At 52.9% G+C, this 17,293-nt stretch overlaps 1 protein-coding gene across 7 annotated transcripts in view; it reads right to left on the bottom strand.

Annotated features, from left to right (window-relative positions):
- Nucleotides 1-15,424, bottom strand: part of ENOX2 (ecto-NOX disulfide-thiol exchanger 2) — a 28,808-nt gene extending 13,384 nt beyond the window's left edge. Inside the window, exons 1-5 of one of the 7 annotated variants that reach the window (XM_051790833.1) lie at nucleotides 14,653-14,668; nucleotides 3,763-3,807; nucleotides 3,670-3,732; nucleotides 2,625-2,759; nucleotides 1,308-1,463 (exon numbers count right to left, since the gene is read on the bottom strand). In XM_051790833.1, coding sequence (XP_051646793.1) covers nucleotides 1,308-1,463; nucleotides 2,625-2,721 — 253 coding nt within the window. In that variant the 5' untranslated portion in view covers nucleotides 2,722-2,759; nucleotides 3,670-3,732; nucleotides 3,763-3,807; nucleotides 14,653-14,668. Of the gene's footprint in view, nucleotides 1-1,307; nucleotides 1,464-2,624; nucleotides 2,760-3,669; nucleotides 3,809-11,356; nucleotides 11,532-14,605; nucleotides 14,669-15,405 lie in introns of those variants that run through there. The other 6 variants (XM_051790784.1, XM_051790790.1, XM_051790823.1 and 3 more) reach the window with 6 other exon arrangements.
- Between the last annotated feature and the right edge of the window lie 1,869 nt (nucleotides 15,425-17,293).

The following is a 17,293-nucleotide window of genomic DNA, read 5'->3' as shown; positions in this document are numbered from 1 at the left end:
GATGAAGGACACCCCCAGACTCATTTAGAAAAGACCCCCTGAGGTGCAGTGCTCGAGCACGAGGCAATTCCAAAGTGCCCCCGCATGTGCAGATGGGGCACCACTCACACAATGGGGGGGAGGGACTGAAGGCCTCTAGCTGGGCAGTGCTGGCCACACCTGCCCAGGTAGACATCACCAGGAAGTTGGATAAAAAGCAGATGGCTGGTGCTCGGAGTTAGACTCAAGCCTCACATGGAGGACAATGTTGCCTTTTGTGGGGACGCCTCCTAAGTAACACCTGCGTGAGTGGGGGGTTTATTGAGGGCTTATTTCCCTCTCTCCTCTTTCCTGTCTCTCAGTTTCTCATTTTGTTAGCCACTTCTTTGTAATAAATATTGGTTTTGTTGAGCTTTCAACGGTGTATGGTTTCAGTTTCAGCATCCTTCCCTGCTACAATCTGTCCACCTCTCCTGAGAGACGACCACACCTCGCTGGCGTCCTTCAAGGACATGTTTACCTGCCTGTTTCCAAACAAAAGATCTCAGGAGCCTGGAGCCCTTCAAACACCCTCTCGAGTGCAAGCACATGCTCACTGAGCTGCTGTCACAGAACACAGGCAGCACCAGGGGCTCAAAACTTCATGGTAGGAGGTGCTATAAAAATCACAGTTTAAAAAATTGTCCTAGTGTAAGTAATACATGGCAAATGTATACAGAGGATTCTCTGTGCTGCAACTGCACACACTCCAGACTTTCCTGCCTGAGCTACACCCTCCCACACAGATCCACACTATCAATGACAGACGTATCCCTGTATCATGTCTGTTTTGGTTTTCAGCCCTCTGGTTCTTATCACAGAAGCGAGGAGAAAGGGTCATCAGCCAGTGTGAAGGGGATCCCTGTTTCCTGCTACAGCCTGGTGAGCCCTGTGTTTCTTCGGTTTTCTCTCTTATTTCCAACTGCCCCTGCTCTCCTTCCACTGCATTCTGCAAACCCCTGAGCACTCCCACGGCTCAGCATGGACCATGACCCTCACCTCCATGCCTTAGATAAAGGCTTCAAATATCCAGGGGCTGGAATGTTTTCTTCCCCATCCTTATCAACCTAACAACTGAAGAGGCTATTTCTGGAAATGGCAAACACTCAGTGACAAGAACAGGCTTTTCCTGTTGCCCTGTCACCTTCCTGCCAGCAATGAGTCACAGCAACTCAGTCCAGACCTGCTGTGCCCAGGTACAGGAATGGCCCTTCTCTCACACCCCCCCAGGTTTTACAGAAATATAAACACACAGATATTGCTACAGAGACAGGACAAAGCACAGTTACGTGGGTTAGGAGGGAAGAGAGTGCAGCTCTTGCAGTGAATGATCTCCTTCACAGCAGGCATGTCTGGAGGGATGGGAGGTGGGACAATCCCTAAGCCCGGCATCATGGGGTTGATCGGAGGGATTCCAGTCATCATCCCAAGAGCAGGATCAAAGTCTAAAAGGGGGAAAGAATAAGGGAGTCAGGGGGGGTTGGAGTCATAGAGTGACTGTGAACTTGGACAGCAAATGAGGTACACTCCCACACGTGCCAGTGCAAATCAGCTGAATAAACACCAGAGAGGGAACATGGTAACATCAAACTTCAGGTTTGTGCCCTTAAAACAACTTTTTAAAACTATTTCATTGCTGATTGCCTCAGTCAAATAACTTTTCTCTGTTAAAATAAACTACTTCCTTCTCCCCTCTGTAGACACCAGCTCCCATCTAGTGTCAAGCACTTCCCAGTAAGGTTTTTCCACAGAAAGACACCTGTGACACATGGGCTTGGAGCAACCTGGAGCAACCTTCCAAGCAATGGAAGGTGTCCCTGCCCATGGCAGGGGGTAGACCAAGATGAGCTTTAAGGTCCTTCCCAACCCAAACCATTCCATGATTCCATTATTCCAAGAGCACAGACTGCAGGCAAAACTTAGGGCTGTTAAAACAACCTGCTCTGTGCCAAAAGAGCAGAAATGGGACTGCAGAGTGCTGCCAACACAGACATTCCCTCCCCAGGTGAGTAGGCAAGTGTTCAGGCAGGAGAGAGCATCCTCCTTAGTGCAGTAAAGCATTGGAACAGTCAGGTCAGCTCAGGACTTTGATGTCCAAAATCCTGCACTGCTGGGAAACAAGGCACAGCCCAGCTCTGTTCTCACAGGAGCTCTTTCACCCTGGACAGGATGACTGACCCATGCACAGGTATTCCAGACAAGGTGGTCATTCCTGGAACAGAATCCTTCATTAATTTCTGCCATATCCAATTTGCTGCCCTGTTGCTTTTCTCTTCATCTCCCTCCCACCTTTCCTTTTAAGCCATTCCAGTTCAGCTTAGAGTAACGTGTTCCTGGGTATCACTGGTTTCCTGAGCTCTGGCATCCTCTTCCTCCTCATTCACTGCAGAATATCTAGAGGCACCCCAGAATAACTATTTGCATTTAAAAATATGTATCCTCTCAAACCAGGTCTCTAAATAAATCACTTGGAGATTTAACGTATTTCAAGCACAGCTTGTCCACGTGGTTGTGTGCGTGGTGGGTGTTTACCCAACTGCACTGAAACAGGTTATTTCCAAAGACCTGTCCAAAAGGAAAGGTGGGCAAGGCCTGGCTCAGCTCACCAGGCAGGAGGGGCTGTCCTGTCATGCCCATGGGAGCCATCCCCAGGTTGTTCATGGCGGTGGCCCAGGCGGTCGGGTCGGACATTGGCAATCCCATCGGAATGGAGTCCAGGCTCAGATTTCTGCCACCATCTGCTGAGAGGAAAATAAAAGTGATTAAGAGCTTAGAGCAGCTCCCAGCTCTGCTGCAGGGCACAGGCTGCCCAGCGAGGCTCTGCAGTGTCAGCACCCAAAACCACAGCTGAGCCCAACGCTCGGGGAAGAACCAGATGGGAAAAAAACAACCAGTGCTGTCCCTCTGGAGCAGCCAACATTTACAGCAGCCACGTCTAGGAAAACACCTCAAAGCACCTCAGTTATGGTTTATCCACTGCAATTAACAGCTCTAAGGGGCCTTGATGGAAAGGTAACGGGACACTGATTCCTCCCAAGAGATTTATGAACAAAGGACACACATCCAGCAGGTATAAACTGTGAAACTGCACTCAACTGAACAGAACTGGTCAGGCTGTCCCAGCAGAATCCTCCCACTGCCACTGGAAGTCACTTCTCTTCCACACTCAAAGGGGAAAGGAAGCAAAGAACAACGTGCTGTTGTCAGCAGCAGGACCAGCAGAGCAGAACTACCAGGTAATCCAGGTGGAGCCACTGACACTACACAAACACAGGGTCTGACTAAGCATTCAAATTCTGACCAGGCTGCTCCAAGCCCCATCCAACCTGGCCTTGGATGCTTCCAGGGATGGGGCAGTTACAGCTTCTCTGGGCAACCTGTGCCAGGGTCTCACCATCCTCACAGGTAAGAATTTCTTCCCAACATCCCACCTAACCCTGCCCTGTTCCTGTGAAGCCATTCCCCCTTGTTCTGTCTCCATGTTCTCCTTGTAGAGATCCCACAACCCAAGCATGGCTCCGGGCACACCAGACCAGAGCACAGCTCTACCTGTCCACCTTCCACACCAACAGCCAGCACAGCAGCTGGATTTAGGCTATGCTACGTGGATCCCTTCCCTGCTGCCAGCAGTGGAGCTGCCCCTCAGCTCACCTGGAGGAATTGCTCTCTTCCTCTTTCCCGGGTCACTTCCATCCTCAGCCGGGCTCTCCGACACCCGGGGGCCAGCGGCGCTGCCCAGCTGCAGGGACTCAGTGCTGCTGGCAGGGTCAAAGGCCAGCTGGTTTAAGCCTAAAAGAAAAAAAAACACACTCAGAGACTTTCTTTAGACTGGTTTGTGATGCTTCAGAATCACAGGAATGAGAGAAACGCCCAGTTCCAGGCACAAGCAGCACTCCAGGTCCTGGGGGAATTGTGCCTCCTGCTTACAGGGCCCAGCCACACTTCATCTGAATGATACCACCATAAAATATTACTCACCAACATCAATCCCAACACCCACACAAATCGAACTGCCTGGCAGTGTAAGCCAGGGGTGCATCTCCCCTCTGTTAAGCAGCTTTTCATGCCTGGAAACTCAGAGGACAGGATTTTTTCCTATTTCTTCCAGTATAGAAATACATTTTTAATAGTTACCTAAGTGTCACCAGTCATGAATTCACTTGAACTTACTTACTACCAAAAAAACAAGGCATGACTTAGAAGATCTTCAAAACCAGAAAGTGCTACTGGAATTTTTATTCAAGGAGTCCAGCAGGCAGCTGCTCCCCTTCATGGTCATGGAAGGGGTTCTAGGATGCACATCCCTGAAAAGGGAAGCTCCAGACCCAGCCCACAGGACCACACTCCTCCTCATGCTCATTTTAAGGACCTCAGTCCTCAAAGACAGAGGGCCTTGAGTCCTGCTGCTCAGGCTTTGCTTATAAATTAAGCAAATTGAGTCTCATAAATTAAGTAAATCGAAGGTAAAGATCTAAGCAAATTATGCAGAATTGAACTAAAGAGGACTGAAGAAAAATATGGTTTGCAGCTTCCAGTGTATTCCCTAATGCAAGGAATTACACCCACTTCAGAGTGAGTCTGAAGCAGCTATTGGATGATCCACCCACAGATGTGTGGTGGGCAGACTGCAGGTGATGGACAATTAATGGCATTTACGTGCCAGAAGAACACATTCCCACCTCTCTAAAATGCTCTGTTTCTTAAACTACAGGTAACAAGACACAAGTGCTTTGTAAACAAGTCCAAATTAACGGAGTCTCCAAACTTAAAGCTTCCAGTGTGCAGTTAATCACAGCGAGTTTGAGAATCACAGAATTGCTATGGTTGGACAAGATCTTTAAGATCACAGAGTCCAACTGTCAACCAGCACCACCACCATGTTCAGCACTAAACCATGTCCTCAAGTGCCACATCCACATGTTTTTTGAACACTTCCAGGGATGGTGACTCTACCACTGTCCTAGGCAGCCTGTGCCAGGGCTTGACAAGTCCTTCTGTAAAGAAATTTTCCCTAATATCCAATCTATACCTCCTCTAGCACAGCTTCAGGCTGTTTCCTTTTGTCCCTTGTTCCCTGGGAGCAGAGCCTGATCCCCATCTGGCTCCACCCTCCTGTCAGGGAGATGTAGAGAGTGAGAAGGTCACCCCTGAGCCTCCTTTTCTCCAGGCTCAAGAGAGGGGTCCAGTGCTCTGAACTGAGCACCCAGTTCCTCACTCCACCTTCTGTCACAATCAGCACTTGCAGGGATGCAAGACCGAAGGAGCATTAAAATATTCGGTTTGATTTATTTTTTTCTCAGTGAACTCACTCTGAACAGACAATGAAAAAAAAAGAAAAAAATACAAAAACCTAACAAATCCAGACCCATATAAAGCAAGAAAATCTAGATCCATATAAAGCAAGAAAAATAACCACAATTCCAAGGGGAATCAGCAGAACTACCAGAGCACCGAAGATGACAATTATCCCGTCCCAACGCACCGCTGGGCCGAGGCATTTGTACCAAACCTTCCTCCAGACACTCTGCACTGTTGTGATTTCTATTCCAGAGGATTCCACTTCCAAGAACTTAATAAACGTGGCTGCTGGGAGCGGCTGTAAATAGCCAAGTGGACACAGGGAGCCTGGAGGGCTCCTCTCCGAGCCACTGAAAGGTGAGAACGCCAGAAGCAGCCAAAAAAAATAACGACTATTCAGCTGGCAACAACAATAGTCACGCCTGGCTATGCAGGATGCCTACAATGCTGTGTCTTAAATATTCCAAAGTCAAAATATCACAGAGGTCATGAGGGCTCAGGAAAACAAATCTGGAGGCCCCAGGTTAAAAATAGACAGGCCGTACGCAGGGAAGACATAAGGAGAAAGGAAAAGGAGTAAGTGTAAGGTTTGCCTCCATTATTATCCAGGTGATGGAAAAGGCAACATTAAGCTTGAACAAGAGTTTTCCCACACGTGGGAGTAGGGAACGACGTGGACAAGCAGTGATACAGCTGGACACTGGTGTCACCAGGATGGACAGACACCCTGCTCTGACAGGAGACACTTGGCACTGACCAGCACCTGAATGCCAATGGACACTGCTCACCCATTGCTTCCCAACCCACTGGGAAGCACAGGCAGCCACTTATCCCTACGATTTCCATCCCCAGTTTGAGCTAGGATGCTTGATTACGCCCTGTGGTGCAGGAGGACCACTTGGATGCTGCACAGGTTCCAATGGCTGTGCTGGGAGGGAGGCAGCTGGCTCCAGCAGGTAACAAGGAGTGAAAAAATCCTTGTGTTCTTGGCAAAAGGATTTTTATTGTTGTTTTTTGGAAAAAAAAACCCCAACCAGATTCCTTTGGAACAGGACAAACACTGAGGAAGCTCTCACGCTGCACAGCCAGCACTCACCCTGTCAGTCAGGGCATGAGTCAAGCCTAAGAAAGTGCCCAAACTGAGTGCCCAGCTCATGCCAGAGCAGGAGGCCCACACGCCCCATGCACCCATGCCAGCCCCAGAGACCTTCCATGATCAGACTCAGCTCAAGCCCAGGGCAGAAATTAATGCAGCTCCTGGGAAATGGATAATGTTCTGCTGGATTAGTGTGTCCCAACTGCTCACAGAAGGCTCCAATTCCAATCTGACATATAGGAAGGAGCAGAAGCAGCCCTACAAATGCTTGTGAGCCTTCAGCAGCAGCTCTGACTGCCCACTCCCTCCCCATGCTGTGAGCCAGCACGTCTCCTGCCTTCAGCATATGGATTCACAAGAGGAGATCATTAAAATGAAGAGAGGAGACCACGGTGATGGAGAACTGAGCAGTAATTAATAAGTACTTGTTTCTCCTCTTGAGTCATTTCTACCTGTAAACACTCAGCCTCAAAAGCAGGAACCAGAAGAACAATTTAAAAATAAAAGAAAGGGACATTCCCAGAATTCATCAAGCCCTCTGAAAAGCCCAGGAAGGCAGCCAGTAATCAAAAGCACTCCTGAGGAATTCTCCTCCAGGTTATCTCCTGCACCAAAAGATCAGCCTAGTCACAACTTGTTTAAGCAGCTGGTGAGGAGCAAAGGGGAAGGGGAGGCTGGTGCAACTGTGAGTAAAACACTCTTGAAGAGGCAGGAGAACACCACTGCTGGCTTTGTGACTGGACAGACCTGTCCCAAAGGAACACCACTGCTGGCTTTGTGACTGGATAGACCTGTCCCAAAGCTCCCAGTCGTGCTCAATTTGGGGTGATGAGCAGCAGCAGGTTAAGCAGCACAGTTCCTCCAGGCATTGTATGTCACTAGGAAGAGACTGAGTAAGGAGATCCCAAATCAGCCCCTCAGCTTATCCTCACCTCCAGCTTCCCCAGCGCCCCAGAACTTGTCAGACCTGCCCTGCAGCCAGATGAGGTTGCAGGGCTGGCACGGGAGCTCAGCGTGTGCCCCAGAACCAACAGCACCGCTTGGAACACACCTCCAAAACAGGCCCCCCCAAAACAGGCCCCCCCAAAACAGGCCCCCCCAAAACAGGCCCCCCCAAAACAGGCCCCCCCAAAACAGGCCCCCCCAAAACAGGCCCCACAAGTTTTCTCAGGTTTAGTTGAGTTTCCTGTATTTTGATGTGCCCTTTGACCTTCCACTGGGCACCACTGAGACAACTGAGAGATGTGGGCACAACCAGCCAAAGCATCACAAAGACAACCCGAGACACTCCTGGGAGAACAGACCAAAGGTTTGCTCCAGCCACTTCGTGAACATCCCTCTTCCAAAAAATCTATAATTGATGGGCTCTCCATCAGATGCAATCGGATATGTTCGCTCACAGAGGCAGCACATGACCCCCAGACGTGAATGCAGCAACATTTTTTGTGCTGGGACGAATTTGGGGTGTCAGGTTAATGCTCAGAGGTGACTGCACAGTGGGACCAAGGCACCAGACCCAGGTTCAGTCTCCTCAGTCACAGCTTGGTTCATCCTCATGGAAAGCCCACAACAAGAGGAGCAAGGAGGTCAGAGTCAAACCCCTCATGTGCTCCCACAGGAGGATTTGGGGTTGTTTTGAACCTCAGTTGTGTCTCCCAGAGCAATCCAAAGCCAGCCACACCAGCCCAGTGAGGGCACAAGAGTACGAACAAGACCAAAAATTATTATATTGCTCCCAGATTTCTAGAACTGGCTTTCCTAGAGCCTTTTATCCAACTGATATCTCACAGGCCAACAATTCCTTCCTGTGATTCTCTGCATTAGGACACAAGACTTAAAGAGAGAAAATGTGATTGCTTCAAATGAAACTCAAGGTGTCCAAAAACCTTACCACACTGCACGAGGAAAGAAGGAACATTTGCACCATGTTTGCACTTGCTGTGAAACTTCATTCCCACTTACACGTGTTTTTTTTCCTTCCAAGCCAATTATTTCTCCACACAAGAAGTGGTTTAAAGCTGCCTTGCTTCTTCAATACCCTGTTCCAAAGTGCCTAAAACTCTTCCAAAGGTGGAAACAGGACTTTCTGGGGTTTAACAGGACTTTAAAGCTCTACGTTTACAACTTCACATGGTACCAGGGCACTGGAAGACAAGCCCACTACTGTCCTAATACAGCCTCCAACTAGAATCCCACAAGCCAAATACTGAGAAGTCACAGAAAATGGAAGCTGATGAGATCACGAACCACAGCGTATTTTCCTTTGGAGGCACAGGCTGGAAACTGAGCAGCTCCTTCACAGTGAATATATTTTGTGGGCAGTGCTGTCTACAAACAGCACTGGAGAGAATGCAGTCACTCTTGGTCCCAATCAAAGAGATCCTGGTAGCTCCTCCAACAAGGACTTCTGGGATCCCAAGACCTACTTCCAGCAGGGACCATGCTTGGCACTCCCTTGCAGCACAGAGTTTGCTCTGAGAGTTAAACCAAGCCAGAGAGAAGATTCCCAACACTCTTTGAAGTAAGAAACCCTTCATTACGTCAGATTTTCCATCCTACATGTGATAAATGCCACGCACAGCAGGCACCTTCAGGTCTGACTACCTCTCCCCTGTCATCTCAGCCAAGAATCGGAGCTCCAAATGCTGGATACAGAGAATGTGCTCAGAAGAAAGCTGAAGCTGCAGAAAATCCTCTCTCCTGGGCACAGAGCAGAGTAAAAGCTGACAGGCTCAGCCACTACAACCGTGAGGCACAAACACAAGCACCTCTCTGTCTTTTGTGCAACCAGAACAAAGTGTCCTTGGCCATTCCAAGTTGCTCTGCTCAGGAGGGAAGGGACCAGCACTGGAGCAAGCCACGGGGGTCTGCTCAGTTTTCCTGTAGCAAGCCAGCCTGGAAAGGCCAAAATCAGCAGACTTCTGCATTTGCTATGCAGCAGTTAAGGGGTAAGGAGAAAATCTGGGTTTCCAGCAAGTGTCAGACCAGTGTTAGCATTTCCAGAGCCATACGTGGCACAGGTGCCAGTGTGCCCTTCACCTCCAAGCACTCCCCTTACGTATCTCCAGGGATTTTCAGAAGAGTCAATTTTCAGGAGTGAGCCATCAGGCACTGCCATAATGCAGTGACTAAACCTTTAAAAATAAAAAACTTGGGCTAGAAGATTCCTCACTAGAAAAAAACGGATCAGGGAGGGGAAAAAAAAAAAGGAGAGATGCTTAAAGATGAGCAGAAGGTGACTCTGAGCAAGGCCTCTCCCACAGCACAGCAGGTTGCTGTGGGTGGTCTTCCTTCTCTGGAAGTAGGTGCTGAGGTGTGTTTTATGGGAAGAGAGGCTGCAGCTTCCTGCTGGCCTAAACAGCATTAACAATGCACGGCCCCCCCATTCCATTGGGATCAATCCAGGTCCATGCTGGGGCTATATATGGCTGCAGCTTTCACAGCACACGCTCAGAAAGGGGCTGGAGAGACAGGGAAGATCTCAATGTTCCAGGCATAAATCAAGGGAAGTATCCATCTTCACTGGGTCCCATGCCAGACCCGGGACAGGACTTGGTTTTCCAACCCTGCAAACAGAGCTTGGCCATTTGCCTTAATTACCAGGGGAAGAAGAAACACAAAACAATCCCTGAGGTGAACTGAAAAGCCTGGTTTAAGATCACTCCCATTATCAAGAGCCAAACACACTGGAAATCTCAACCCAAACAAGGGATTGTGCTGCTCCCACGCAGACCTACTGTGCCTGCACAGGAACACAGCAACCACTGGGGCTGCCACCTCGGGATTTGGGCAAAATCTCCCCAGCTGGGTTCAGGAACATTCAGTTAAGTGGTGACAGCAGCTCTGCCACAAGCCTGGCACTGCTCTGGAACCACACACTCCAGCAGCAGCCTCACCCTGATCAGGCACTGGAACCATTTTCCTGACATCCAACTAGTTAATAAGCAGCAGGAACATAAAACCCCTGCCCCAAAACTCAAATTAAAACTGTTAACAGGTACTCTGACACTGTCACACACCTAAAAGCATTTCAGTGATAACACTTAAAAAGTCCATGCAGGTTGGTGCTTGTATGGTCATATTTTGGGGTGTCCTGGAACCTTATGAACTACTTTGGGTCATGTTTTGGGGTGCCCCAGGTTCCGCTGAACCCTTCAGGTGACATTTTAGGGTACCCTGGGCTCCTCTGAACCCCTCAGGTTCCCTGGAGTCCTCCAACCTCCTCAGGTCACTTTTGGGATGCCATGAAAACCTGTGAACTCCTTTGGGTTCCATTTTGGGCACCCCTGGGTTCCTCTGACCTCCTCAACTCACTTTCTCGGGTACCCCAGGTCCCCCTGAACCCCTCAGGTGACATTTTGGGGTCCCCCAGACTCCTCTGAACACTTACCAAACTTCTCTTACCCAGCATCAGGGGAACTCCAGAAATGGGCTGACACAGGCTTTACTATAAATACGGATTTACCTTTTGCCAACATTGGCAAACGTAGGAAATAAGCAGTGCTCAGCCTTAGCAGGGTCCCTGTGCTTTTAGGAATAAACTGGATTCTGGGATACACTGTGCCACGTGATTACACATGCTAGTTTTAAGTCCTCAAGAAATGCACTTTAGCAGACACCAAAGTACACCTGCAGCAATCAATTAGAACACAGAGAAAAGAGACCAGCAGGGAAGGCAGAGAGACACCAAGGCTTCGAAGTTACATTTTAACCCCAACCGTTTCCTTTCAGAGACTGGTTCCCACATTCAAAAACTACTGCATGTTTCTCTACTGCACTCCTGGATTAGATACCACTGTTAGAGCTTCACAATCACCAATCTGACCCAGGGGCTGGCCAGGCACACTGATGAGAGCAGCAGAATTCCGATAGTTACCTCTGGCAACTCCAGAAAATCCGACACGGCAGCACATTCAGAGAATCCCACAACCCCCCAGGTGTTACCTGTGTACTGCACCAGGAACATGGCAAGATGCTCATCATATGTCAGTAGTTCAGCCAGTTCTCCCACTGCTCCCAGCTTGGTTATTTGCTTAAAAATCCGAGTGCCAGGCTGAGCTCCCAGGCAGCTCCCAGCACAACGGGAAAGCTGGGACTCACTGACAGCAAAGCTGCCCCAGGGCGGGCCGGGCAGCACAGGAGAGCCCAGGCTGGCAACCAGCAGCTCCACGTGTCACCATCCATCTCCAGTGACTGACACCCATAGGCAGATTCCGGGATGCAGGGGACGGAGCTGGGTGAGCAGGTGGGCAGGCGATTAGCAACAAGAGCATCTGAATTTGCCAGGGATTTCATACATCACTGCTCTAAGCGCTGGCACGCAGCTAAATAAACCCTGTTTGCATGCCCGAGATTAGTGGCCTTTGCACTGAAAGATTAATTCCTGGTAATCCTTGACAGTAAGAGGCACACTGCTCGCTTTCCTCGGTTCTGGAAGCTTGTGTTTAGAAGAAATATATTAGCTTCAGACGAGCTAATTATTCTAGCAGGAAACTATTAAAGGAAAAAAAAAAAAGGCACAAAGAGCCCCTTTCTCCTTTGCCCCTGAGAATGCCGTGGTCAGTGACACCAGTCAGTGACACCAACCTGCAGGGTTTTCACAAAAACACGTCCACAGCAGCAAAACCAGGGAGATTTGATCAAGTCCTGTCTGAGCTGTGCCGTTTACTCAGCACTGTAACCCCAAACAAAGGAAAAAATTCCTTACCAGTGTGTGTGTGCACACATGTGTGTCACCAGCACAGCCCTCGGTGCTGCCCAACAGTGGGACCTCTGTCAGCCCCATCACCCAACATTATTAAATATCCCATGGAATGTTTTCAGGATGGCTCTGCCAAACCACCTTCCCTCTGCACACATGTCTAGGATTTCTAATATTGGGATTTTTCAGGGGGTGAGCAGCTTGTGTTCCATGAGGTTCAGAGCAGGATGTTCCAGGCTCAGGGGGGACAGGCAGCTTGTCCGTCCCATCCCTCCCCACCCTGCCAGCCTCCCCCACCACCCCTGGAGAGCAATAACCAACACCTGCCACCTCAGAACAAGGCTCAACAGCTCATATTTTCAGAACTATCTTTTTGAGAGGTTAGGAGAAGAAAACTGTTGGGCAAAGGACTAACTGCACTATTGGGGAAGAAAAAAACGAGGAAGAAGAAAAAAAAGAGGGAGAAAAAGAGAGGGAAGACACAAAGAAAACTCCAGCAGAGCCAGCAATTGGGATCATCAGAAAATGCCAGTGCAAAAATCTGGACTGAGGGGCGAGAGGACCTCACAGAGGGGCAGCACCAGCGTGAGGAGCCGCTGGCCGAGAGCGGAGCAGCTGGACGGGACAGACACGATGGATCTGGAATAATGTCAGCAGAAAAACTGGGGATTAGGGGAGAAATCTCACGCCATCTTTGGAAGGTGCAGGGAATACCTCGCTAGCAACACCTGATCTTTGCAATGACTCGGCGATTGAACCCCGTCCCTGCTACGAGCTCAAGTCGCCCGCACCAAAAACATGACCTTCAATGCAGAAACCTGACCTTACCCCGGCTCCCACACAGCTTTCAACAACTCAGCTCCAGGGGCCTTTTAATTACGTGGCACAAAATCCCTCAAATAAACCATGAAGAAACAAGAGAAACCAACCCCTGGGCTCCCAGCACAGGGAAGAGTAAGGCTGGAGTGAGCAGGAACACAAGTCAGAGGGACAAACTCCCATCCCAGGTTGCCCCAGAGCTTTCCCCACCATCTCACAGCTCTGCTGCAATATTCTGCAGGAAAATACAGAAATATGCAATGGCTAATTATTGTTGCTACAGGGGAGGTAGGAATTGTGCAGACTAATGAGGAGCTTACCCAAGGATTAACGTTTGTGTAACGAACACGTGGCACTAAAGAAGAAAAACATCTGTATGCAGCATGACCTGGATATACACTGCTAGTAACAGCCAGACCTCACACACAGGACAAAAACAGGAGGAAAATAAGACAGTAAGAAGCACATAAACATAAAGAAGCTTGACATAAACGCTTAAGGAACCAAATACACGTATAGATGAGTTACAGTCAAGGGATCTTTACGGAGCAGGGCTGTGGGAGAGCTGCAGCCCACGGCAGCTGTGGGTACTGGCATGAGTGTCCCCAAACCTCACCGTGCTGCCCACGGACCGTCTGCTGCGGCACCACAGATCCAGCACAGCCCAGCTACACGTGTGGGCACAGCTGAGCCTCAGAAGCTTAGGAAAGAGAGAGCACAGCCAGGTACTCCCTGGTGTGAGGCTGCTGCCACCTTCACCCCCTGCCTTTTGCAAACCACCCGCTCTTGGGGCATCACCAAGGTTGGAAGAGACCTTCGAGATCACCCAGTCCCACCATCACCCCAGCACCAAAACAATCACCGCTAAACCACATCCCCAAGTGCCATATCCAGACACCTCCTGAACACTCCCAGAGATGGTGACTCCACCGCCTCCCTGGACAACTCATTCCAAGGCCTGACCACTCCGACAGTGAAATAATTACTTCTAATACCTAATATGAACCTGCCCTGGCACAACTTGAGGCCTTTTTCTCTCATCCTGAGGAAACACATGGCACAAGAACCTGACCCTCCCCTGGTTCCCCCCTCCGATCAGGGAGTTGCAGAGCCAGAAGGTCCCCCCTGAGCCTCCTTTTCTCCAGGCTGAGCACCCCCAGCTCCCTCGGCTGCTCCTGCTGTTCCAGCCCCTTCCCAGCTCCGTTCCCTTCCCTGGGCACTACCCACCCTTTCTGATGTGACTTTAACCACCGCTGAACCCAAACAAGACTTCCCACGTGGAACAAACCTTTCCAAACAAGCCTCCCCACCACCCAGACTGGGGGAGCTCTGAGGGCGTCCCCAGCAGGACTCCCCGGTGCCCCGACGGCTCCCACGAGGTTGTTCAGACCCCCCATAAACCACCTCCCCCTCCCGCCGGTGCGGCCCGACCGGAGCCGTCCCGAAGGAGGCCGGTGCTGCCCAGCGAGCCCCGCTGCGGGGGCCTATGGAGGGCGGGGCGGCCCCCCGCACACCCGGGGAGCGCTTCGGGCCCAGCCGTGGGCCGCGGCGCTGCGGCCCGGCCCGAGTTGCCGCTCGGCCGCTCCCGCCGGGTTTCCAGCACACGGGGAGGCCGGCGCGACCCCGCTGCGGCCCCGCTGCGGCCCCGCTGCGGCCCCGCCGCCCGCACTCACCGCCCGGCCCGGCCCGGCCGGTCGGTCCCGGTCGGTCCCGCACTCACCGCCCGCCGCCGCGGCCCCGCCCGCGGCCCCGCCCACAGCCCCGCGCGCCCCCCCATTGGCTGCCGCCGGGCCAGGGGGCGGGGCCGTGCGCTGCGCGCGCACCGCGCCGGGGCGGTGGCGGCGTCCGGAGGGGCGGGAGCGCGCGGGGCGGGACCGGGAGCGCGCGGGGCGGGACCGGGAGCGCGCGGGGCGGGACCGGGAGCGGCACCCGGGGAACAGCCCACCGGGAACAGCCCACCGCGACCGGCCACATCCCACTGGGACCGGCCCCCGTGGAACATCCCACCGGGAATAACCCACCGGGAACAGCCCACCGGGAGCAACCCACGGGGAACAACCCACCGGGAACAGCCCACTGGGACCGGCCCCGCGGGAACAACCCACCGGGAACAACCCACGGGGACCGGCCACATCCCACCTGGATCGGCTCCCCCGGAACGTCCCACCGGGACGTTCCCCCTGGGAACAGCCCATCGGGAACATCCCACTGGGACCGGCCCCCCAGAAACATCCCACGCGGAACAACCCACCGGGACCGCCCCCCCCAGAACATCCCACCAGGACCGTCCCACTGGGATCGGCCCCCTGCGAACAGCCCACCGGCACCAGCCCTATCCCACCGGAACCATTACACCGGCACCGGCCCCATCCCTTTGGGATCGGCCCCATCCCACCAGCCGCATCCCACCGGCAGCACAGAATCCCAGAATGTGTCAGGTTGGAAGGGATCACAGTGGGTCGTCTGGTCCAACCTCCTTTGCTCAAGCAGGGTCGTCCCAGAGTACGTGGCAGGGGATTGCGTCCAGAGGGTTCTGGAATATCCCCAGTGAGGGAGACTCCACACCCTCTCTGGGCAATCTGTTCCAGTGCGCGGTCACCCGGCACGGTGAAGTTCTTCCGCATATTCAGCACAGGGTCCCATCCCACCGGCAGCGGCCGCGTCCCACCGGCCCCACCCCACCGGGACCATCCCACCGGGACCAACCCCATCTCACCGACCCCACCCCACCAGGACCGTCCCACCGGGACCAACCCCATCCCACCGGCTCCACCCCACCGGGACCGTCCCACCGGGACCAACTCCATCCCACTGGGACCGGCCCCGTCTCACCAGCCACATCCCACCGGGACCATCCCACTGGCACCGTCCACGTCCCACCGGGACCGGGCCCCCGGGAACATCCCACCGGCACCAGGCGGCCTCTCAGCCGCTCCCCCAAGTCCCCCCGGGTCCGCTGGTCTCTTTCTTCCTCCACCCCCGCCCCGGTTCTGTGTCCGCCCTCCGCGGCCGCTGCTGCTCCGCGGCCTCGGGCAGAGCCGCCTCGACCCCCCGGTAGCGGAGCAGAGACCATCCCGGCACAAAGGCGTTTATTCAGCGCAAGGCAGCAGCGGGGGGAGCGCCCTCCATTCTTCCCTGTTTCCCCGCGGGACAGGATGACCCCATCCCTCCTCCCTCCACGGCCTCCCAGCACCCGCTCCGGTCCAGCCGTTCCCGCGGCGCTCTGCGGTCGCTGCGGGCTGGAGCCGCGGTGGGACGAGGGCTGAAAGCAGGCGTGGCCTCACAAGGAACGGCTGCTGCTCCGGGCTATCCCAGAGGGATATGGAGCTGTATCTATGGATGGAGCGCCAGCTAGGCCAGCCTGCGAGCGCCCCTCCAGCCCGGCTTGGGGAGAGGAGACAGGTCAGTGTCAGAGCGAGATGCCCAGCAAGGGATGCTCTGCTGCAGGAGGAGCTCTGCTTCCAGCTGCACCATGTCCTCCATGCACAGTGTCATAGAATCCCAGAAGGGTTTGGGTTGGGAGAGACCTTAAAGCTCATCCTGTTCCACTCCCTTGTCCTGTCACTCCAAGCCCTTGTCCAAAGTCCATCTCCAGCTCCCTTCAGGTACTGGAGATGTCCCCTATCCCATCCAAGCAGCTGTGTTGTGCCCATGGCACCAAGGAAGCTGCCTGAGCCATGATCCTGCTTGGATGGGGGATCCTGCACAGCCAGGACTCCCGCTCCTCACGTTGATCCGGACCTGGAGCCTCAGGGCACACACTGCTGCAGGCCAGCCCCACTCTGGGCAGTCGAGAAGCTTGGGAAGCAGCAAGAGGCCCACATCCAAAGTTTCCCTGTTCCCACTGGTACCTGCTGTGAGAAGGCATTGGACAGAGGCAGGGACTGACTGTGGCAGTACCAGAGGCTCGGTGAGGATGAGGATGATCAAAGCAACAGCCGACAGAGCTCGGGTGTCACCAAGAACAGGCAGCAAAGCCCTGTTGCAGGGAGATGATGTGTTGATCCCCAGAGCTGAATCAGGCTGGATCCACCTGCTAGATCCACCTACATCCTCCCACAGAGCCTGGCAGCCTTCCCTCAGGCTCGGTCCATCTGGCACAGCCAGGAACAGCAGCTGCTGTGTGGTACCTGGTCCCAGGCCCTTCCCAGGTGGAGGGGGTTGTCACAGAGAGCCTCTTGGTTTGGTTTGTTTTAAAGGCACCTTTATTTCTTCCTCTAGGACGAGGAAAGCCTTGGGACCAAGGCAGGTTCTGGATGCAACTGGATACAGCCCTGAGCCTTCATGTCTGCTGGTGGTGCAAGGGCAGAGGTGGAAACAACGGCTACTTCATGCAGATCACCCTCATTTTCAGGTTAGGG

The sequence above is a fragment of the Manacus candei genome, unplaced genomic scaffold (genome assembly GCF_025592945.1).
Source record: "Manacus candei isolate 608988 ecotype Guabito, Panama unplaced genomic scaffold, ASM2559294v1 h1tg000003l, whole genome shotgun sequence".
NCBI lineage: Eukaryota > Metazoa > Chordata > Aves > Passeriformes > Pipridae > Manacus > Manacus candei.
This window is presented reverse-complemented; position numbering and strand designations above follow the sequence as displayed.